The sequence below is a fragment of the Salmo trutta genome, chromosome 27 (genome assembly GCF_901001165.1).
Source record: "Salmo trutta chromosome 27, fSalTru1.1, whole genome shotgun sequence".
Classification (NCBI taxonomy): Eukaryota; Metazoa; Chordata; class Actinopteri; order Salmoniformes; family Salmonidae; genus Salmo; species Salmo trutta.
Genome location: NC_042983.1, coordinates 36,940,142 through 36,965,653, shown reverse-complemented (window position 1 = coordinate 36,965,653; position 25,512 = coordinate 36,940,142). Strand labels below are relative to the sequence as shown.

General features: G+C 42.7%; 1 protein-coding gene across 2 annotated transcripts in view; it reads right to left on the bottom strand.

Moving 5' to 3' along the window:
- The window catches only part of LOC115164974 (glutamate receptor ionotropic, delta-2), a 582,060-nt gene that overhangs the window by 51,687 nt on the left and 504,861 nt on the right, over positions 1 to 25,512 (bottom strand). For both annotated transcript variants that reach the window (XR_003870040.1, XM_029717948.1), the window contains exons 12-13: positions 23,205 to 23,343; positions 10,189 to 10,384 (exon numbers count right to left, since the gene is read on the bottom strand). Coding sequence is in view for 1 of the 2 variants with exons in the window: in XM_029717948.1 (XP_029573808.1) it covers positions 10,189 to 10,384; positions 23,205 to 23,343 (335 nt within the window). In the remaining variant the exon portion in view is untranslated. The remainder of the gene's footprint in view (positions 1 to 10,188; positions 10,385 to 23,204; positions 23,344 to 25,512) is intronic.

Sequence of the window (25,512 nt, the reverse complement as noted above, 5' to 3'; positions counted from 1 at the left end):
GATAGTTAGGTCTCCTCCAGGACACGTGAATATACAGGGGATGGCTAGGGAGCAGTGGAGAGCAGAGAGGAGAGGAGAGGAGAGGAGAGGAGAGGAGAGGAGAGGAGAGGAGAGGAGAGGAGAGGAGAGGAGAGGAGAGGAGAGAGAGGGAAGAAGATGAAAAGGAATGTGTGAAAGTTCCCGTGTCCCGATACACCATCAATTAACATCACTCCTCCCACAGCCTCCTCTCTCTCCTCTCTCTCTCTTTCTCAAAATAAAATAAAATACAATTTTATTTGTCACATACACATGGTTAGCAGCTGTTAATGCGAGTGTAGCGAAATGCTTGTGCTTCTAGTTCCGACAGTGCAGTAATATCTAACAAGTAATGCAACACATTCACAACAACTACATTATACACACAAATGTATTAAGAATATGTACGGATGAGCGATGGTCGTGCGGCACAGGCAAGATGCAATAGATGGTATGAAATACAGTATATACATATGAGATGAGTAATGTAGGATATGTAAACATTATTAAAGTGGCATTATTTAAAGTGACTAGTGATACCTTTATAAAATCCAATTTATTAAAGTAGCCAGAGATTTGAGTCAGTATGTTGGCAGCAGCCTCTCTATGTTACTGATGGCTGTTTAACAGTGTGATGGCATTGAGATAGAAGCTGTTTTTCAGTCTCTCGGTTCCAGCTTTGATGCACCTGTACTGACCTCGCCTTCTGGATGATAGCGGGGTGAACAGGCAGTGGTTCGGGTGGTTGACGCCCTTGATGATCTTTTTGGCCTTCCTGTGACATCGGGTGCTGTAGGTGTCCTGGAGGGCATGAAGTTTGCCCCCGGTGATGCGTTGGGCAGACCTCACTACCCTTTGGAGAGCCTTGCTTCTTCACCACACTGTCTGTGTGGGTGGACCATTTCAGTTTGTCCGTGATGTGTACGCCGAGGAACTTAAAACTTTCCACCTTCTCCACTACTGCCCTGTCGATGAGGATAGGGGGGTGCTCCCTCTGCTGTTTCCTGAAGTCCACGATCACCTCCTTTGTTTTGTTGATGTTGAGTGAGAGTTTGTTTTCCTGACACCACACTCCGAGTGCCGTCCCCTCATCCCTGTGAACTGTCTCGTCGTTGTTGGTAATCAAGCCTACCACTGTAGTGTCGTCTGCAAACTTGATGATTGAGTTGGAGGTGTGCATGGCCACGCAGTCATGGGTGAACAGGGATCAGCGAACTGGAAATGTTGTTTCCTACCTTCACCACTTGGGGGCGGCCCCGTCAGAAAGTCCAGGACCCAGTTGCACAGGGCGGGGTTGAGACCCAGGGCCTTAAGCTTAATGATGAGCTTGGAGGGTATTATGGTGTTGAATGCTGAGCTGTAGTCAACAAACAGCATTCTTACATAGGTATTCCTCTTGTCCAGATGGGTTAGGGCAGTGTGCAGTGTGATGGCGATTGCATCGTCTGTGGACCTGTTGGAGCGGTACGCAAATTGGAGTGGGTCTAGGGTGGCAGGTAAGGTGGAGGTGATACGGTCCTTGACTAGTCTCTCAAAGCACTTCATGATGACAGAAGTGAGTGCTACGGGGCGATAGTAATTTAGTTCAGTTATCTTTGCCTTCCTTGGTACAGGAACAATGGTGGCCATCTTGAAGCATGTGGGGCCAACAGACTGGGATAGGGAGCAATTGAATATGTCTCCAGCCAGCTGGTCTGCGAATGCTCTGAGGACGTGGGATGCCGTCTGGGCCAGCAGCATTGCTGTCAAGAGGTCTGTGTGTAGCTTGTGTAGAGGAGTCAGGCGCAGGACAGCAGATATGAGTGAATAAACATAATTTACAAAAAAATAGGCAAATACAATACAATAAAGCGAGCCCACATAACGGACCGTATAACATACAAACAATCACACACAAAAAACCATGGGGGAACAGAGGGTTAAATAATGAACACGTAACTGGGGAAGTGAAACCAGGTGTCCTTGGTAGCAGGCCGCGTCGGTGGCACTGTATTATCCTCAAAGCGGGCAAGAAAGGTGTTTAGCTTGTCTGGAAGCAAGACGTCGTTGTCCGTGACGTGGCTGGTTTTCTTTTTGTAGTCTGTAATTGCCTGTAGACCCTGCAACATATGTCTTGTGTCTGGGCTGCTGAATTGTGACTCCATTTTGTCCCTATACCAACATTTGCTTGTTGGATTGACTTGCGGAGGGAATAACTACACTGTTTATATTCAGCCATATTCCCCGATCTCTTTCCATGGTTGAATGCGGTGGTTCACACGTTCAGTTTTGCGCAAATGATGCCGTCTATCCACGGTTTCTGGTTGGGGTAGGTTTTAATAGTCACAGTGGGTACAACATTGCCAATGCACTTCCTAATAAACTCACTCACCGAGTCAGCGTATAAATCGATTTCATTGTCTGAGTCTTCCTGAAACATTTTCCAGTCCATGTGATTAAAACAATCTTGAAGCATGGATTCTGATTGGTTAGACCAGCGTTGAATGGTTCTAGTCATGGGTACATCCTGTTTGAATTTCTGCCTATAGGACGGTACGAGCAAGATGGAGTCGTGGTCGGATTTGCCGAAGGGAGGGCGGGGAGGGCCTTGTATGCATCCCGGAAGTTAGAGTAGCAGTGGTCCAGGGTTTTGCTCGAGCGGGTACTACAGTCAATGTGCTGGTAGAATTTAGGTAGCCTTGTTCTCAAATTACCTTTGTTAAAATCCCCAGCTTCAATAAATGCAGCCTCAGGATATATGGTTTCCAGTTTACATAGAGTCCAGTGAAGTTCTTTCAGGGCCGTCGAGGTATCTGTTTTGGGGGGATATACAAGGCTGTGACTATAATCGAAGAGAATTCTCTTGGGAGATATTGCGGTCAGCATTTGATTGTAAGGAATTCTAGGTCAGGTGAGCAAAAGGACTTGAGTTCCTGTATATTGTTTTAGTTACACAATGAGTTGTTAATCATGATGCATACACCCCCGCCCTTCTTCTTACCAGAGAGATGTACGTTTCTTTCGGCGTGATGCATGAAGAAACCCGGTGGCTGTACCAACTCTGACAACATATTTCCGTGAAACAGAGAATGTTACAATCTCTGATGTCTCTCTGGAAGGCAACTCTTGCCCTTATTTCGTCCACCGTGCTGTCTAGAGACTGGACATTGGCGATTAATATGCTCGGAAGCGGTGGGTGGTGTGCTCGCCTTCTAAGTCTGACCAGGAGGCCGCTCTGTCTGCCTCTCCTGCGGTGATGACGTTGTTTTGGGTCGGCCTCTGGGATTAGATCCAATGTCCGTGGAGGTCCGAACAAAGGATCCGCTTCGGGAAATTCGTATTCCAGTTTGGAATGTTGGTAAGTTGGCGTCGCTATTATATCCAGTAGTTCTTCCCGGCTGTATGTAATAACACTTAAGATTTTCTAACAATGTAAGAAATAATAATAAAAAAAACAAATTACTGCATAGTTTCCTAAGGACTTGAAGATGGGCGACCATCTCTGTCGGCGCCATCTTGCCTCTCTCTCTAACTCTCATGCGCTCTCTCTCTCCCTTTCTCTCTCTCTCTCTGCCTCTCTTTCCATTTCTCTCTCTCTCTCTCCCTTTCTCTCTCTCTCTCTCTGCCTCTCTTTCCATTTCTCTCTCTCTCTCTCTCTCTCTCTCTCTCTCTCTCTCTCCCTTTCTCACTCTCTCTCTCTCTCTCTCTGACTCTCTCTCTCCCTTTTTCTCCCTCTCTCTCTCTCCCTTTCTCTCTCTCCCTTTCTCTCTCTCTCTCTTTGCCTCTCTCTCCATTTCTCTCTCTCTCTCTTTCTCCCTCCCTCTCTCCGTTTCTCTCTCTCTCTCCCTCTCCCTCTCTCTCTTTGGCTACACACTATCGGTCCATCATGTCTTTGATTTGGCCCTCTCCTCCTCCTTTAATGTCCAGTCTAAATTCTCCCCAGACCCTGCCATCCCGCTCTCCCATCCTCTCTCAGTACTCCGAGGGATGGGATAACAAAGTCACACTGTTATCTGCATCAAAAGTGGGAACCGATTATTACTGAGGAAAATGTGTTTGAGGTTTTGAAATCTAATTACATATCACTGTGTAATGTAACTAGTTTAGTGATTTAAGACATTAATTCATGGCCTTCAAAAGTGAATAACACTGTCAAGCATACTCAGTTCAGATAACTCAACTTATCTTCGTTTTTGAGTCAAGCAACACATTGTTTTGTAAGTTACCAGTACTAATTTCATTGAGTGACTTAGAAGGTTCTGTTTTACAGTGTCTGTGGACCAGTAGCCTTACATATATTGCAGAGAGAGGTTCCTGGTATTCTGTCCACCTGTCAGATATGAGCTGGTGACTGGATATCTGCAGAGACAGTTCACACAATGATACACATCTGTCATCTACCACAGCTGCCCGCTATTTCCCGTAACCCTGGCAACTGCCAAGCTCGGACCTGTAGCCCTTGACGACTGGCAAACGCACACACGGGAACATTTTACACACACATAAATACACACACCATAGGGCTACAGGTCCCTCAGGCACACAGGGTGATTTAAGAGAGCCATTGGACAGAGTAAACAGGTGTTGGAGAGGCTGTCAGAGCACCAAGCCACTCCAGAGAGCACACACAGTGGGAGACAGACAGACAGACAGACAGACAGACAGACAGACAGACAGACAGACAGACAGACAGACAGACAGACAGACAGACAGACAGACAGACAGACAGACAGACAGACAGGAGCAGAGCAGCTCATTGATATGCTCTGTGTAAATAATGTCTCTCCCATTCTCACTGCATCACGCTGTTTAACATATTTCAATATGACAAGAAACTAATGAGGAAACGGGGGGTGGTGAGAGAGTAAATAAGTGGTTGTACAATGTGAACTCTTTTTCTTGCATCTGTTCTCTTTTCTTTAATTCAATTCTTCAACCATCACCACAGCTACCGTTAGTCACACACACTCTTTATGGCTTCATCTCCCTCCATCCCTCCCCCATCCATTGCTCTCTATCTGTCTGTCTGTCTGTCTGTCTGTCTGTCTGTCTGTCTGTCTGTCTGTCTGTCTGTCTGTCTGTCTGTCTGTCTGTCTGTCTGTCTGTCTGTCTGTCTGTCTGTCTGCCTGCCTGCCTGCCTGCCTGCCTGCCTGCCTGCCTGCCTGCCTGCCTGCCTGCCTTCTTTTGCAATACAAGCCCTTGATAATGAAGTTGGCACATTGAGAAAAATGACTGAGATCACTTTGAGCACCGCAGTGTAAAGGACGGCCTCATTTGTAGTCAGCCAAAGACACTTCCCATCTCCCTCTCCTTGCTTCCCTCCCCTCTATCTCTTAGCCATTACCATTTCCTCCTGCATCAAGGGAAGAACCAAGTAGCAGAAGGATGATTAACCATAACCTGAGTTATTAGCATAATATTTATAGCTACTCTCATTAGTCCAGACAGAGCAGCATACATATGTGGAACTGGCGGCCATTTTCCTTCTCTGGAGGACACTGACGGAGTAAAAGAGAAGTTGTACAGCCTCGGATTCAGGCCGCTTGAGAATGACCAGTGATTGGAACCATGCTATTAGAGTAGTGTTTCAGGGTATACCGGAAAGGCCAAAAGTATTTAATAAAACATGTACAGTGCATTCTGAAAGTATTCAGACCCCTTGACTTTTTCCACATTTTGTTACGTTACAGCCTTATTCTAAAATAGATTACATAGTTTTTTCCCCCTCATCAGTCTACACACAATATGTCACGTCCTGACCATAGAGTGCTCTGGGGGGGTTTATCTAGTTACATTTTTCTATGTTGTGCTCTAGTTTCTTTTTTCTATGTTGGGGGTTTTGTATGATTCCCAATTAGAGGCAGCTGGTCATCGTTGTCTCTAATTGGAGATCATATTTAAGTAGTTGTTTTTCCTACCTTTATTTGTGGGAGATTATTTTGAGTTAGTGCATGTTGCACCTCTGTCGTCACGGTTTGTTGTTTGTTTATAGTTTATTGTTTGTTTGGCTAAGTTTCACAACATAATAAAGATGTGGAACGATATTCACGCTGCGCCTTGGTCCGTTCCTACACACAAGCGTGACAGAATCTCCCACCACCAAAGGACCAAGCAGCGTGCCCAGGAGTGGACATGAGAGGACATCTTGGACGGCAAAGGATCCTGGATGTGGGAGGAGATCCAGGCCCGATGGGATTGCCTCCCGTGGGAACAGGTGGAAGCAGCAGCAAGGGAGGAACGGCGATGAGATCGGGAGTCACGGCAACGACGGAAGCCCGAGAGGCAGCTCCAAAAACTTTTTTTGGGGGGGGGCACATGGGGAGATTGGCAGAGTCACGGTTTAGACCTGAGCGTCTGCTAAATGACGTAAATGTAAATGTAAATGCTGAACAGACTGTGGGAGGCACACAGTATTATATAGAGCCATGACTACATGGAACTCTATTCCACATCAGGTAACTTGCCGGACCCCAGGAAGAGTAGCTGCTGCCTTGAGGATCCATAATAAATACAAATACAAAAATCATCAAGGCTCTCTCTGTACTTTGCTCTGTTCTTCTTTCCCTCGATACTGACTAGTCTCTTAGTCCCTGCCTCTGAAAATCCCAACAGCATGATACTACCACCACCATGCTTCCCTGTGCAAGGTTTCCTCCAGATGTCACGCTTGGCATTCAGGCCAAAGCATTCAATCTTGGTTTCATCAGACCCGAGAACCTTGTTTCTCATGGTCTGAGAGTCCTTTAGGTGTCTTTTGGCAAACTCCAAGTGGGCTGTCATGTGCCTTTTACTGAGGAGTGGCTTCTATCTGGCCACTCTACCACAAAGGCCTGATTGCTGGAGTGCTGCAGAGATGATTGTCCCTCTGGAAGGTTCTCACATCTCCACAGAGGAACTCTGGGGCTCTGTCAAAATTAACATCGGGTTCTTGGTCACCTCCCTGACCAAGGCCCCGTTCCCCTGATTGCTCAGTTTGGCCGGGCGGCCAGCCCTAGGAAGTCTTGGTGGTTCCAAACGTCTTCCATTTAAGAATGATGGAGGCCACTATGTTCTTGGGGACCTTCAATGCTGCAGAAGTTTTTTGTACCCTTCCCCAGATCTGTGCCTCAACACAATCCTGTCTCTGAGCGCTACGGATAATTCCTTCGACTTCATGGCTTGATTTTTGCTCTGACATGCACTGTCAACTGTTGGACCTTTTATAGACAGGTGTGTGCCTTTCCAAATCATGTCCAATCAATTGAATGTACCACAGGTAGACTCCAATCAAGTTGTAGAAACATCTTAAAGATGATCAATGGAAACAGGATGCACCTGAGCTCAATTTCTAGTGTCATAACAAAGGGTCTGAATACATATGTAAATAAGGTATGTTTTTTATTTTTAATACATTTGCAAAAAACTCTAAAAACCTGTTTTCACTTTGTCATTATGGGGTATTGTGTGTAGATTGATGAGGAAAACAATTAATGTAATCCATTTTAGAATAAGGCTGTAACGTAACAAAATGTGTAAAAAGTTAAGGGGTCAGAATACTTTCCAGATGCACTGTATTTATCCATGTTAAAAGTGTGTACAGTTTTTTTTTTTTTTTTACTAATGAATGGGAATTTCATGTATGTTGATGAAATATCAGTGAAAACCTTGCACAGAAGTATGGTTCCCTATGGACTGCAATGACATCGCATAACATTGATTGGCATTCACATCCTACTAGGCAAATGGCTGTGATATCAAGAATTTGTGGAACATATGCAAGAGTATTGAATGTTCTGAGCTTATATTGCAAATGGCTATGATATCAAGAATAGATGTGGAATCGAAAAGTCTATTGAACGTTCTGAGTTTAGACTGAAGTGGCAGAGATTGGCATTGCTATCCCTAACATAATGTCCTTCAGGGCTCTGCTATATATTCCTGATAAGATAAACACAGTGGCTCTGACAGATAATATTATTCTGCTACAATGATTGCAATCTGAACAGTGTTGGGGAGAAAATCCATAGTGCCTGGGACTTAGATTCTGAGAGGTTTATTGACAGTGTGTGGAACATAGAACTGTCAACACTCGACCGACAGGACATAGGATACGAGAAGGAAAAAGTGATCCACAAAACAATCTATAGGGGACCAAAGGAGGGCTGCTGGACTCACTGGCCCTCCTGACAGAAGATACTGATTTCCAGAGATACCGCTTGAAAACAAACAGACAAACTGAATTAAACAAATCCTTTAAAAAAGGGTAAAACATTTTTAACGATTCTGGGTAAGGAGAGACAAACTTGTCCTGCATGGGATCGAGTCAATATTCCACTAGAGGGAGATGTTGAGCCTACAGCCCAGTGATAAAGGGAGGGAGAGGGGAGAAAATAAGAGAGACAAATACATGGAGAGTAAGAGTGCAGTGGGAATGACGACTTGCATTAAAGCTTCATAGTTGTTGTACTTGTCTGGTACTCCGGCGGTGTCACCCCTGTCATGCAATATTTATCCGAGCACCTGGGAGTGCTGATCATCTCAACAAAACGCTGACTAATTCATGAAACCAAGCTATTCAGCCCTAATAATCTTTATGTCGAGGAGACGAAGGCTTGAAGCCATAATTCACTAATTTACCATCGCTTTAATTGCTGCTACCAAGTGTACATCCCAAATGGCAACCTACTCTCTATAGAGTGTACTGCTTTAAACCAGAGCCCTATGAGTCCTCGTCAAAAGTAGTGCACTAAATAGGGAATAGGTTGCCATTTGGGTTGCATACAACCTATGTCGGTTCCAATTTACGAATGAAAATATTTTCTACGAAAATAAAAGAACACCAGGGAGGATCTATACAATTATACATTTATATTGAGAGATAACAAATGACACATTTATGTACCTGTAACAGGCACTTATGGTAGTAAGTAATCATATAGCGGATTGAGTGCTAAACCATGCATATCTCAGAAGCATCGTTTAAAGTCCAACCTGTCCCCTCGGTCTCTCTCACATGTTAGGATTTTGTCTGTAGTTGTAGGTTAACAAGCTACTGACAATACTGCCCTACCAAGCAAAAAGGCAGTAATTGCTCATAGTGTGGAACTGAGAAAAATGGCTTTTATTTATCTTGGTTTCACAGTAACTTCATGCAGTTACTGCTAACATGACCCCCATTTTCTCCAAAACACAATACAATAGAGGCAGGATACTTGTACACATGATTAAGCATGTATTCAACGTACCAAAAATGGCATTAACTCATTTTAGACCAAGTGAGCAGAACTACCTTTTTGCTTGTTAGGGCAGAATAATGAACACATGTCCAACACATGTCACCCAGCCAGAGGAGAGATATCTAAAACCCTATGAAACGCATGAATGATTAGTACGTTTAGGACACACAAGGACACGTGATCTCGTGTGCCTCAGTTGTTAAGAGTATGACGCTAGCAATGACAGGTTTGCTTCATATTAGGTTTGTGGGTTCACACATACTAATATATACTCACTCACTGTACTGTACGTACCATTGGATAAAGTCATCTGCTAAATGTCATAGACCAGGCCTGCCCAACCCTCTTCCTGGAGATCTACTGTCCTATAGGTTTTCAGTCCAACCCTAATTTAACACACCTGATTATACTAATTAGCTGCTCAACAAGACCTTAACTAGCTGAATTAGATATGCTAAATGAGGGTTGGACTGAAAACCTATAGGACAGTAGATCTCCAGGAAGAGGGTTAGACTGAAAACCTACAGCACAGTAGATCTCCAGGAAGAGGGTTGGGCTGAAAACCTACAGGACAGTAGATCTCCAGGAAGAGGGTTAGACTGAAAACCTACAGGACAGTAGATCTCCAGGAAGAGGGTTAGACTGAAAACCTACAGGACAGTAGATCTCCAGGAAGAGGGTTGGGCTGAAAACCTACAGGACAGTAGATCTCCAGGAAGAGGGTTGGGCTGAAAACCTACAGGACAGTAGATCTCCAGGAAGAGGGTTAGACTGAAAACCTACAGGACAGTAGATCTCCAGGAAGAGGGTTAGACTGAAAACCTACAGCACAGTAGATCTCCAGGAAGAGGGTTGGGCTGAAAACCTACAGGACAGTAGATCTCCAGGAAGAGGGTTAGACTGAAAACCTACAGCACAGTAGATCTCCAGGAAGAGGGTTGGGCAGCCCTGGTGTAGACCATGTAAAGTGGTGTACCTTGCGGATGCCCTCCTTGGACTCGTCCACGTTGTTGTCGGCACCTCCGGTGCGGTTGATCATGCGCCACATCTGGGAGTACATGGGGTCCCTCTCAAAGGGGTTCATGGCCTTACTGCGCACCTGCTCATACACAGCCGAGTCCAACACCGTCCCATATGGCAACTCTGTCTGCTTGGACAGGTCTTGGAGAGACCTATAGAGAGAGACAGAAGGGGGAGGTTATGGGAAATGTAGTTCACCATGTACACATACATTAGAACATGGGGTTGACATGGAACTACACTTGGACACAGATGTGCAAATAATCAGACTCCACACCCACACACCTACCGAGGCACACACACAGAGTCAGTGCCGAGATCATAACTTGAAGCTAATTAAGGGTAAGCCAGCGAACCAACTGTTAAGAAACTCCCTGTAGTTCCACTAAAAGGGGTATAATGGAGGGATGTCATAAAAGCACTAGTCAGTAGAGTCATACCATCTCCACCTCAAGGGAAATGAAGGTATTTTAATTACAATGCTACGGTCTTCAAACACTCACCATTTACAACTGTAATAAAAAAACATGACTGTAACGACTGTTTGTTTGTCAAATTGATTTAACAGAAGCCACCGATGTAATTAGGAGAACAAGTGTATCACCATCACTACTACTATTAAACGTCTGTTGTTACCATCACTACTACTATTAAACGTCTGTTGTTACCATCACTACTACTATTAAACGTCTGTTGTTACCATCACTACTACTATTAAACGTCTGTTGTTACCATCACTACTACTATTAAACGTCTGTTGTTACCATCACTACTACTATTAAACATCTGTTGTTACCATCACTACTACTATTAAACATCTGTTGTTACCATCACTACTACTATTAAACGTCTGTTGTTACCATCACTACTACTATTAAACGTCTGTTGTTACCATCACTACTACTATTAAACGTCTGTTGTTACCATCACTACTACTATTAAACATCTGTTGTTACCATCACTACTACTATTAAACGTCTGTTGTTACCATCACTACTATTAAACATCTGTTGTTACCATCACTACTACTATTAAACGTCTGTTGTTACCATCACTACTACTATTAAACGTCTGTTGTTACCATCACTACTACTATTAAACGTCTGTTGTTACCATCACTACTACTATTAAACGTCTGTTGTTACCATCACTACTACTATTAAACGTCTGTTGTTACCATCACTACTACTATTAAACGTCTGTTGTTACCATCACTACTACTATTAAACGTCTGTTGTTACCATCACTACTACTATTAAACATCTGTTGTTACCATCACTACTACTATTAAACGTCTGTTGTTACCATCACTACTATTAAACATCTGTTGTTACCATCACTACTACTATTAAACGTCTGTTGTTACCATCACTACTACTATTAAACGTCTGTTGTTACCATCACTACTACTATTAAACGTCTGTTGTTACCATCACTACTACTATTAAACGTCTGTTGTTACCATCACTACTACTATTAAACGTCTGTTGTTACCATCACTACTACTATTAAACGTCTGTTGTTACCATCACTACTACTATTAAACGTCTGTTGTTACCATCACTACTACTATTAAACGTCTGTTGTTACCATCACTACTACTATTAAACGTCTGTTGTTACCATCACTACTACTATTAAACGTCTGTTGTTACCATCACTACTACTATTAAACGTCTGTTGTTACCATCACTACTACTATTAAACGTCTGTTGTTACCATCACTACTACTATTAAACATCTGTTGTTACCATCACTACTACTATTAAACGTCTGTTGTTACCATCACTACCATGACTCTTCTGTTACCATCACTACTATGACTCTTCTGTTGTTACCATCACAACTATGACTCTTCTGTTGTTACCATCACTACTATGACTCTTCTGTTGTTACCATCACTACTATAAAGCTTCTGTCATTATTAAGGCTGTCAAGAATTTTACGCTGCAAAAAGTGAAATCTAAGCAAACTTAAATATCTTAATTGAGTGATATTTCACTTACCAAGCTACATTTTTCTTACCAAGCTAAATTCTTTAACATCCTTGGCAGATGTGCTTATTTTAACAAAAAAAAAGGCTTAATACAAGTTATTTATATTTTGGGGAGATATTTTACCTTAAGAGGATTACTATTGAATACTGTTACATAAGCATACTCCCCCCCCCCTTTCACTCCCTCAATCCATCCCCCCACTCTCTCCAGCTACTCTCAAACCCCTTTGAAAGTTTTAATGATCTTTGCCGCCAAATGTTTAAGGGGAGATTCTCCTTAAGTAATGTGTAGGTACATGGAGATAGGGAGGGTGAGGGTGATGGTGGGTGCGGGAGTGGCAGACCACGGTCCCAAATGGCCCCCTGCTTGCTATGTAGTGCACTGCAATTGACCAGGGCCCATAGGGCTCTAGTTAAAAGTAGTGCATTAGATAGGGAATAGGGTGCAGTTTGGGACAAAGCTTATCAGTCTGGCGTCTAAACCTGAAAATCTATTAAGGCATCCCTCTTCAGCTCCTCTGTAATCTTGGCGTGTGTTTTTGTTTGTCCCACTACCAATTACCTTTAGCCGAGCTGCTCATTGAACAAGGAAATGGACTTAACATCACTTGATTATTCCCTTTGTGACTGTCTTTAGAGATAATTTGTACAGGAAGCTAACACATTTTCTAGGCAGGGAACTAGATTCAGCCACGGGACGATTTTTGTCTGAGCGAATGGTCGGGCTGAAAATTATTATTATTATTTTTACACTGCAAATCGACCACACAGTTTCTGTGTGTGGTTTTGTATGTGTGTTTCAGGATGGCTTCCTGAAATTCCCCCAAGCAGCTGATTGGTCAGCCCCATTGCTAATTGGAGTTGCTGAGAGAGAGAGCTGATGGTTATGTTCTGTGGTTGTTGCTGAGACAGAGCTGATTGGTATGTCCTATGTATGTGTGTCAATTGGACGCAGTGTTTTTGATTCTTGAAATTGTTTAATTACGTTTGGATTATTCTGTTTCATTTGTTCCCAGGGGGAAGGGGAAGGCACCTAGGGAGTGCTTAGGCAAGAGGCCTGCAGGCAAACATAACCCGTAGTAGTTTACTGTCTATGCACACTAGGGAAGACCTGGGCGGACCACCCCCTGTATTTTGGTTAGTGCACCAGGTGGTGCTAGTTAGGTAAGTAGTGGGTAGGCAGGTAAGGTAGGAGAGGGGGCTTTGATATTTACTTTCTTTGCTTTGGTTCCGTCCAGCCCCTTTTCCCCAAATTTACCGTGTGAAGGAATAAATTCCCTGTAAACTGTAAATTCTCTGCCTTTTGTCATCCTTACTCGCACCTACAGTCCCAGTCATCTTTCACTCCACGGAGAGTTGAGTTGTAGCAGGGTGTTGCGTTCCCTCTTTCTTGAGGCGTTCGTAACAAAGCCCAAAATGAGATTAGATTTGAAAATAACAATCATTTTATACCTTGATTACATTGAGACACAATGACATACAGTGAGCTCCAAAAGTATTTTCTGATGTTTTGGCTCTGGATTTGAAATGATACAATAAATATGAGGTTAAAGTGCAGAATGTCAGCTTTAATTTGAGAGCATTTTCATCCATATCGGGAACCGTTTAGATATTACAGCACTTTTTGTACATAGTTCCCCCATATTGGGACAAATTAACTTATGTGTATTAAAGTAGTAAAACGTGTTTGGTATCATATTTATTGCACGCAATGGGGCGGCAAGTAACCTGGCGGGCGGGAGCGTTGGGCCAGTAACCGAAAGGTTGCTGGATCGAATCCCCAAGCTGACAAAGTAAAATATGTTGTTCTGCCCCTGAGAAAGGCAGTTAACCCACTGTTACCTGTGCACCGATGACGTGGATGTTGACTAAGGCAGCCCCTCGCACCTCTCTGATTCAGAGGGGTTGGGTTAAATGTGGAAGACACATTTCAGTTGAATGCATTCATTTGTACAACTGACTAGGTATCCCCCTTTTCCGATGACTACATCAAGATTGTGACTCTACACACTTGTTGGATGCATTTGCTGTTTGTTTTGGTTGTGTTTCAGACTATTTTGTGCCCAATAGAAATGAATGGTAAATAATATATTGTGTCATTTTGTAGTGACTTTTATTGTAAGTAAGAATAGAATTTGTTTCTTTACACTTCTACATTAATGTGGATGCTACCATGATTACAGATAATCATGAATGAATTGTGATTAATCATGAGTGAGAAAGTTACAGACACACACGTCATACATGTCCAAAAAATACTAACCACCCCTGTTATTGTAATGGTGAGAGGTTAAAATGTCTTGGGGATATGATATGTCTGTAACTTTCTCACTCATCATTATTCATGATTCATTCAGGACTATCTGTAATCATGGTAGCAGTGTCCGACAAACCATCAAACAGTCAAAGCGTCAATACAGGACAAGATCGAATCCTACTACACTGGCTCTGATGCTTGTCGGCTGTGGCAGGGCTTGCAAATGATCACAGATTATATAGGGAAACCCAGCCGCAAAATGCCCAGTGACGCAAGCCTACTAGATAAGCTAAATGCCTTCTATGCTCGAGGCAAGCAACACTGAACCATGCATGACAGTAACAGCTGTTCAGGACGACTGTGTGATCATGCTCTCCATAGCCGATTTGAGTAAGACCTTTAAACAGGTTAACATTCAGACGGATTACCAGGAAACGTACTCAGAGCATGCGCTGACCAGCTGGCAAGTGTCTTCACTGACATTTTCAACCTCTCCCTGACCCAGTCTGTAATACCTACATGTTTCAAGCAGACCACCATAGTCCCTGTGCCCAAGAATGCCAAGGTAACCTGTCTAAATGACTATCGACCCGTAGCACTCACGTCTGTAGACATGACATGCTTTGAAAGGCTGGTCATGGCTCACATCAACACTATTACCCAGACAGCCTGGACCCACTCCAATTCGCATATCTCCTTAACAGATTCACAGACGGCGCCATCTCTACCGCACTCCACACTGCCCGTTTACACATGGATAAGAAGAACACCTATATGAGAATGCTGTTCATTGACTACAGCTCAGCATTTAACACAGCAGTACCCTCCAAGCTCATCACTAAGCTAAGGACCCTGGAACTGAACACTTCCCTCTGAAACTGGTTCCTGAACATCCTGACGAGCCACCCCCAGGTGTGCGTGCTTAGTCCCCTTCTGTACTTCCTGTTGACCCAAGGCTGTGCAGCCGCGCAGGACTCCAACACCATCATTAAGTTTGCCGACGACACAACGGTGGTAGGCCTGATCACCGACGATGATGAGACAGCCTATATAGAGGTCAGAGACCTGGCAGTGTGGTGCCAGAACAACAACCTCTCAGTCAATGTCCACAAGACAAACAAACTGATCGTAGACTACAGGAAATGGTGGGCCAAGCACGCCCCCACTCACATTGACAGGGCTGTAGTGGAGCGGGTCGAGAGCTTCAAGTTCCTTGGTATCCAAATCACTAAGGATCTAGCATGGTCCACACACACCAACACAGTCATGAAGAGGGCATGACGCCTCTTCCCCTCAGGAGGCTGAAAGGATTTGGCATAGGCCCTCAGATCCTCAAAAATGTCTGCAGCTGCACCATTGAGAGCATCTTGACTGGCTGCATCACCACTTGGTATGGCAACTGCTTGGCATCTGACCGGAAGGCGCTACAGAGGGTAGTGCGTACAGCCCAGTACATCACTGGGGCCGAGCTCCCTGCCATCCAGGAACTCTATACCAGGCGGTGTTAGAGGAAAGCCCAAAAAATTGTCAAAGACTCCAGCCACCCTAGTCATAGACTGTTCACTCTGTTACCACACCCACCGCAAGCGGTAATGATGAACCAAGTCTGGAACAAACAGGGAACAGCTTCTACCCCCAAGACATAAGACTGCTAAATAGTTTGTTAAATAGTTAACCAAATAGCTACCCGGACTGTCTGCATTGACCCCTTTTTGCACTAACTTTTTTGATTCATCACATACGCTGCTGCTACTGTTTATTATCTGTCACTTTATTCCTAGTTATTTGCACATATCTACCTCAATTACCTCGTACCAATGCACATCGACTCGGAACGGGTACCCTGTGTATATATACAGTGCATTCAGAAAGTATTTACACACCTTGACTTTTTCCACATGTTGTTGTGTTACAGCCTGAATTTAAAATGGACTAAATGTAGAAAAAAACATTCACTGACCTACACACAATACCCCATAATGTCAAAGTGGAATGATACTAATAATACTTTATTATTAAAAAAGAAAAGCTGAAATGTCGAGTCAAGTATTCAACCCCTTTGTTATGGTAAGCCTAAATACGTTCTGAACAAGTCACATAATAAGTTGCATGGAATCTGTATGCAATAATAGTGTACACCATACATGCAATTATCTGTAAGATCCCTGTCGAGCAGTGAATTTTAAACACAGATTCAACGACAAAGACCAGGAGGTTTTCCAATGCCTCGCAAAGAACGGGCACATATTGATAGATGGGTAAAAAAAAGCACACATTGAATATCCCTTTGAGCATGGTGAAGTTATTAATTACACTTTGGATGGTGTATCAACACACCCAGTCACTACAAAGATACAAGCGTCCTTCCTAACTCAGTTGCCGGAGAGGAAGGAAACCGCTCAGGTATTTTATTGCCGTCTGTAGTAAAGCAGAAAATATGACATCTGTGGTATGACAGAGAGAGAGAGACAGAGAGTGCTACGTCCTCTAAATAACTTTTTTCCCTCAGTGCATCCCTCCATCCTCATACTCATCTTTCTGCTACATCTCATCTCGCTCATCTCTTCTCTTCTATTCTCTCTCTTTTTCTTTTTTCTGTACCAAATCCACAGTCCTCCATCTCTCCTCTTTTATCAATCCGCACACAGTGTCTACCAAGTCCTATCTATCTACTGTTCATACGTTCTGTTCCAACCCTGCTCTGCTGCTTCAGCTCCACTCTCCTCCTATAGGATTCACAAACAAAAACAATCGTCCACAAAACTCGGTTTTGAACAATCATTGGTTATTTCATACCCAGATAGATCTCAGAGTAGGGCTGTTATGGTGACTGTATTACTGCCACACCGGCAGTAACAAGTCATGACTGCAGTCAAATTCCATGTGACCGTTTAGTCATGGTAACTAGGCTTCTCCAAGCTCTACTTGCTACTGATGGTCATCAGTAGCCTACCAAACTTGATAACTGCCTGGTACTCAGCACTCTATTGTCTTTCTAATCACTCTGACATCAATACAAATGTTTTCGAAAATCTAATCAAACACTTCATGAGCTCATGTTGCGCAACATTTCTAAAGGCTATGCAATTGCCTCAAAAAACTGTTTTAATGGCCTCTATTAAAAAGAGGAGGATCCCATCAGATTTCTATAGGCTAGACCTGCTAAATTTACTTCTCAACTTTCCTCATATTAAGCACATTGCTTGGCTTTACAACAGGAGTATAGCCTACCTGGTTGGCAAGGTGCATGATAATGGTCCATTCTAAATCAAAACTAATTTCACACATATTATTTAGTATATGCAAAGACAAGATTATATTAAGAAGAGTCTAATGGGTGACAACATTAGCCAATCACTTGTGAATGATGTATTATCACTTGTGAATGATGTATTATCACTTGTGAATGATGCCCAGGGTGTACAGTAGGGCAAGAAACACCGCATGCCTTTTTTCTTTTGCGACTTTTTCAAATCATAGTCACACATGTCATGTAGCCTAGCCCATAGGCCTATATGTTTAGATAAGGTTTGTATCACAACTAAAGTGGCCAAATAACATCTAAAAATTAAGCATATTAATCCGCTTTACAACCGGTGTAGAGAATAAATGGGATACATAGGTCACGTTTGAGTTTCAAGTTTGGGGAAGATAATTTTCACCATAAAAATGGACCTTCATAATACATGCATTAATGCATTTGTGGTCACTTTTGAGAACAGTCTTTTCCCACTAATTGATTGCATTTTGGAACATTCACGCTTATAGCGTACTGCCTTGTGCGCATTGTTGCGCTTATAATGTGAAGAAATGGCCTAATAGCAGTGGTGTAAATTACTTCAGTAAAAATACTTTAAAGTACTACTTAAGTAGTTTTTTAGTCCATGTCACAGGATCCAACGAAAGTGGCGCCCCTCCTCGGTTGGGCGGCGCTCGGCGGTCGTCGTCGCCGGCCTATTAGCTGCCACCGATCGTTGTTTCTGTGTCGTTTAGTTTTGTCTGTCTGTTCCGCACTTGTTTTGTGTATGACATTAGTGGGGACTTATTTAAGGTGTGTTTTCAGTTGGGATTTTGTGCGGGATTGTTTATTGTCCACGTTGTGTTGTCGACAGTATTTTTGTAGAGGAATTTACCGGGCTGCGCTCCTTGCCTTGGAATTATATTTTGTGCTGTACGGGCGCATTGAACAAATACGTGAACTTTGTATAGCGCCCTGTGCTTTTCGGCGTTTGTGTGAGTAAGGATTATTAAAAGACACTCACCTCCAGCACCTCTGTCTCCTGCACTTGATTCCGCCTATCAGCCAGTCCAAGTCAGACGTGACAGTCCATCTGTACTTTACTATTTATATCTCTGACAACTTTTACTTCACTATATTCCTGAAGAAAATAATGTACTTTTTACTCCACAAATTTTTCCTGACACCAAAAGTACTCATTACATTTTGAATGCTTAGCAGGACAGGAAAATGGTCCAATTCACACACTTATCAAGAGAACATCCCTGGTCATCCATACTGCCTCTGATCTGGTGGGCTCACTAAACACAAATGCTTTGTTTGTAAAGGATGTGTGAGTGTTGGAGTGTGCCCCTGGCTATCCGTAAATTAAAAAAACAAGAACAATTGTGCCATCTGGTTTGCTTAATATAAGGAATTGTAAATGATTTATACTTTTACTTTTGAGCAATTACATTTACTTTTGATAATTAAGTATATTTAAATCCAAATACTTTTCACTTTTACTCAAGTAGTATTTTACTGGGTGACGTTCACTTTTACTTGAGTAATTAAGGTATCTTTACTTTTACTCAAGTATGACAATTGGGTACATTTTCCACCACTGCTTAATAGTTTATCAACATTTTAAGCTAAACTTTCTGATCTGTTGCATCAGCCTCATTGCTATTAAAAGGGTTTTTTTTATGCTAGAGGTTGTATTAATTTGGGATCTATCGCATCCCACAACTGTTCCAGTATATGTTTGGAATATTTATTTCTTGCACGGAAGACGAAGTTGACCAATAGAATATGTCAACTTTTGTACTATGGGGGATAGTAGATTGACATAGGCTACTGCTTTTTGCGGTTCGTTACTCATCTTGTTGGCTGACGAAAAGTAAATGTGGCCAGTCCCTTTAACATCTTCAATATGCGCCTTGCAGTTGCCTCTCCGATGTTTCTGTCTTCACTTGTAGCCTACTTAGCTGCGAGAAGGGCACGATCAAGTGATGGGCATTGGCTAATAAGAATTGAGATATCTGAGAGAGCCATGTATGTGAGTGAGAGGTGCTTTGGAGCAAGGCAGTTGGGAGAAGGGAATTACAATGATTATAATCAGCTTAAGGGCACAAATGCCACTTTGACTGCAAAAGTCATGGATTTTTTAGGGGGCATTATGGCCACACAAGGGGGATGCCGACGAGAAATTTGAGGCCTGGTGAGAATATTATCAAGTGCTTGTATAATTGTGAATGAGAGACTGATAAAGTGTGTGCAGCCTGCGCAGAAAACCCAAATCTGAGCTCATGCCTTCAGTGCAACTTTTTTCAAATCATCATTAGAGTCATATCATACTGTCACGCCCTGACCAGGTGAACTCGGGTATATTGGGTCAGGGTGTGTCATGTTAGGTATTTTTCCTTGGTTTGTGTTTTGTTTACGTTTTAGCCTTGTGTAGGTTCTAGGTGGGAAATTCTATGTTGGGTTCTGTCGATTCCCAATCAGAGACAGCTGTCGCTAATTGTCTCTGATTGGGATCACATTTAAGTGCTGTTTTCCCCACGCTGTTTGTGGGGTGTTGTCTCTTTGAATGAGCACGTAACGTATTGGCATTTTTTCTTGATTTTGTGTACATGTTTAATTTCCAGTGTGTTGAATAAACATGTGTTCGCTCCCAGCTGCGTTTTGGTCCGCTTCCTCGTCACCAGACGCCGAACGTTACACATACACCCTTAGAATGTATAAAAAATCTAAACATATAGCCCAACGTTTGTATCACAACTAAAGTTGCATAAATAACTCTAAATTAAGCATATAGTTAACCTCTCAACACAGAATAGCTGCATGTGTGCACTTCCTTGGAAATCATTTGGAGAAAATATCCTTTCTATTTTATTTAGCTATGTTCAATTGTATTCTTCATATAATATAATAATTAAAAATAATGCCACGGAATTATAAGCAAATCTTGTCCGCTAAATGAACTGGTGTAGGCCACAGCCATATTATGGCATAGCCAGATCAGGACCTAACATAAGGACAACTCAAGAGTATGCTATTCTGTTCTTCTGAAATAGACTTCATAGACTTCATCATGTATCTTTCGACCCGTCTAAAATAAATAATGGATTTCCTGTGATGGTGTAAGGCTATATTAAATGGATTTATTATACTTTTTAAAATGTGGACGTTCCAAAGGTCCTCCTCAGTGTTTATTTGAATTAATGGTCAATCACCATGAGACCGGCAGTTATTTGCTTGATAATCACCGGCCGACAGAATTTCATGACCGCCACAGCCCTACCTCAGAGTATTATTACTTCAAAATATGTATCTTTTTTCTTGTCACTGTGCCAAGCCATTCTGCTTCACTGACTCAATGAGCTATACTGAGATGCCAAAGCAAATAGCTATTAAGACAATCTATATGGCTCTTTCCTATAGAGCCCTTATCTTTAGATAGAGATAGATTGAAATGTGAATGAGGACTAAAGAGGGTAGAGATGTGAGAGCTCCACTTCCCAAACTCAGTGAAATGGTAATCAAACTTTTATCAGACCACCTAATTACAAAATCAGAACCACCCCTCCCCCCCCCCCTTCAAAGCACATTACATAAATCTTGCAAGGTTTCCTGACTGAGGCAGCACATCCCTCCTCTTTAAAACAACAGGCCCCTGGGTGTGGAATTTAGGCTCTAATTATTCCAGTAATGACCCCAGAAGAGTCTACACATTAAAGATAATACATTGAAATTTATGGAAATCCTAATTAGCTGCATAGAAGTAGAACGGCGCAATCTGAGAAGGACTCATTAATGACATCTCATGCAAGTAGAAAAATAAAAGGGGGAGTCTCTCTCTCTCTCTCTCTCTCTCTCTCTCGTGAGATCGAGCAGCGAGATGAGATATTCTTGCAAAGCACAATTAACTATATCACTGCTAGGCATTCTGGAATCTGATTAGCCCAATGAGCGGCGGGGATTTACGCGTCATGACGACGAGACGGCAAAAAGAGAGAAGGCTTACTAAATGCTTACTAAAGACATGCGTGGGAGGTTGAGGAGTGTTACTAACTGTTGACTCACACACACTCCCCCAGGTCAACTCGTCTTCTTTTAGCGTTGCTCAGTGCACAAAGTTTAGTCTTCCTAAACCACCATAGAGTCCTCAATGGAGTCCTCGTAAAGCAGTTACCCGCCACAGGTGACGTCACCTGCAGGATGATAGATCTGATTTGTGCCACACACAATAGAAAACGTAGGCCCTCACTGGCCCCTGGAGGGGGGGATGACAGACGCTCCATCTTTCCAAAAACAGAAGGCTGCCTGGTTTATACAGAGAGAAGAGTACTACCCCACCGGGCAAAAAAATGTAATGTGATGACATTGAATCAACCTGGAAAACGGATTGGATTTGCATTTTTCGTTGATTTTACGTTGAATTCAAGTTAGTTGACATCTCAAGCAAATGTAAATCAAAACTAAACATTGAACTGATGTCTGTGTCCAGTGGGATGGCTGCATATTCCCACAGGGATTCATTTATATACGCACTCTGTCAACTGCAGTGTGAGGTCCTGTGCGGTGTGTGAATGTGTATGTGTGTGTGTGTGTGTGTGTGTGTGTGTGTGTGTCTGTGTGACTTGGTAAAGGTAAATCTATTGTATGTGTACATGTCTTGTGCATCAGTGTGTGTCTGTGCCCTGGAGACCAGCACAGGTCTGACAGATGGATAGTAAGCCAGAGAACACACACACACACACACACACACACACACACACACACACACACACACACACACACACACACACACACACACACACACACACACACACACACCACACACACACACACACAAGGTGCTGAGTTGAATTTCAATTTCACAAACATGTAATATGTACTATACCCACAAATGTATCCAACATAACAGATCCTGAATGGAAATGTATCCAACATAACAGATCCTGAATGGAAATGTATCCAACATAACAGATCCTGAATGGAAATGTATCCAACATAACAGATCCTGAATGGAAATGTATCCAACATAACAGATCCTGAATGGAAATGTATCCAACATAACAGATCCTGAATGGAAATGTATCCAACATAACAGATCCTGAATGGAAATGTATCCAACATAACAGATCCGGAATGGAAATGTATCCAACATCAAGGTCTGTAACATAATGAGCATGTGGGTTGAAGAAACCACATTAACCAACAGTCTAGTCCCAATTAAATGTTGAAACAAATATCGTCTTTTCTTATTTTAACAACCCTGGCCTGTAAAATATTTCTGGTACTGTGTGACAGTTTTCACTCAATGATGAAGACAGAGGTGGTGTGGCTATAGGATGAAGTTGCCCTTAGATGCTGATCTGGGGTTAGTTTAGAATTTCCCCCACTAATGGTTAAGGTTAGGATTGGGGGAGGGGAAGCTGATCCTAGACCTGTACCTGGGGGAAACTTCACCCCGGAGTAGTGGTGTGGTACTTACTGGATAGAGTTCTCGATGCGGGTGATGGTGAGGAAGGCAGCCAGGTTGGCCGTGTAGGAGGAGATGACGATTAGAGCAAAGAGCCACCATACCCCCATCATCATCCTCGTGGCCAGGGTGGTATACGGAACCTCACCACCTGAAAATAAGACCAGGACAACAGAGACAAGAGGTTCATGTCAGCCAAATGGCAGATATGGATGTGCATAATTCACTTTTTCCACAAGGGAAGATATTTCACTTTTCACACACACAAGACAACATACATTCAAGTCAGACTTTCCAGTGCAAGTACACTGTATACAATTTTTTTCCCAACTCTATTTTCTTCCATACTTCACATTTTCATAAGGAGACAGATGTGTGCTGTATGTAGAGTGAGTATTTCCTCAGCCAGGCAGCTCAAACAGGGCTAAAGCACATCTGTTTTGTTCTCTGTATTGATGCAAAACCTTTCCTTGGCGCTGGAGGGGAGGGAAAGGGGAGTCTCTGCCTAGAAAAGACAGCCCCGGCTCCATGATGGATCTGTAGAGCTGAAGCCTCGCCTTTATTGAAGCCTGTTCAAAATTAGCCTCATTTATCCTTGTAGCTCGCAGATCATTGTGCTCGCATGTGGAATAAGTGCCAGGCATTTCAATCCCTTCAGCAAAGACTTAATAAAATATTTGACACCCACTCTATCCAGTGCCATCCTCTGGGTTTATCTGTCTTATGAAGGAAATGTTCAGTTGACATGAGCTCATATTGCCTGAAGGCTGTGTTTGTTCTGTTTAAATGTTGTTGCTATTGTCGAGTAGTTTAAATATTCTTAAATGTACTCCGATTTTCATTTTCATAGTTCATTTGCTTGTATTTCTTGGAATATTCTTTATTCATAAGATGAAGTTGGGGAGGAGAACAAACCCCTCTTTAATTTATTTAAAATAGAACTGAAACATCATGGTGAAGTTATTTACTGATGTAAAAACAAAAACGCAGTACTTACAAAAAATACTTTTGACAAATGTACATTTTCTTCTGACTCATAATACCCCTGTCTATGTTAACTTTATGTACTATTGTCTGTATATATCAGTTATTGTATTGTGTATTATTGTTCAATGAACAATAATAAATGTTCTTCTGTGCTTTGACTGTATGTTTGGTTTTCATACAACACATGTGATTGTTTTGTAGTTAGAAAAGAGAAGGCCCACAAAGTGAAGTTCCTTATCATGTCTATTCCTTGATAAAAGACATGCTTTGGGTTTTTCCAATTGGGTGTTCTTGACTAAAATATTCTGACCCTGAAGAAGGCACAGTGATGCCGAAACATTGGTAATTTACCCAATAAATTACTGGGAGTTTATATATGGAGTGTGCGACTCTCTTTATTTTTATAGTTTATAGTTTACCTCCACACACAAAAAAAATATTGGTGTTCGCCAGCTCATGTTTTTTACTTTACAAAAATATTGACATTATATGGGGATTAGTATGAAAGAAGGAGGTCTTTATTCATATAATTCGGGACTTTTCACAGCAATATCCCAGAACCGTACCTATACTAAGAAGGTGTCATATGTATTCAAAAGGCAACACATATCACGCCCATCTGCTGTCTTCACACCCATTCATTATTTTCCAAATGTCCCCTGAACATCATGCTCCCTATCACACTCCCATAGTCCCCTGAACATCATGCTCCCATAGTCCCCTGAAGATCCTGCTCCCATAGTCCCCTGAAGATCATGCTCCCATAGTCCCCTGAAGATCATGCTCCCATAGTCCCCTGAAGATCATGCTCCCATAGTCCCCTGAAAATCATGCTCCCATAGTCCCCTGAAGATCATGCTCCCATAGTCCCCTGAAGATCCTGCTCCCATAGTCCCCTGAAGATCATGCACCCATAGTCCCCTGAAGATCCTGCTCCCATTGTCCCCTGAAGATCATGCTCCCATAGTCCCCTGAAGATCATGCACCCATAGTCCCCTGAAGATCCTGCTCCCATTGTCCCCTGAAGATCATGCTCCCATAGTCCCCTGAAGATCATGCTCCCATAGTCCCCTGAACATCATGCTCTCAGTCCCCTGAACATCATGCTCCCATAGTCCCCTGAAGATCATGCTCCCATAGTCCCCTGAACATCATGCTCTCGGTCCCCTGAAGATCATGCTCCCATTGTCCCCTGAATATCATGCTCCCATAGTCCCCTGAACATCATGCTCTCGGTCCCCTGAATATCATGCACCCATGGTCTCCCGAAGATTTTGCTCCATTGTCTCCTGATTGCTATTCATATCCTCTTGTTTCCATTTTGGTGGGACAC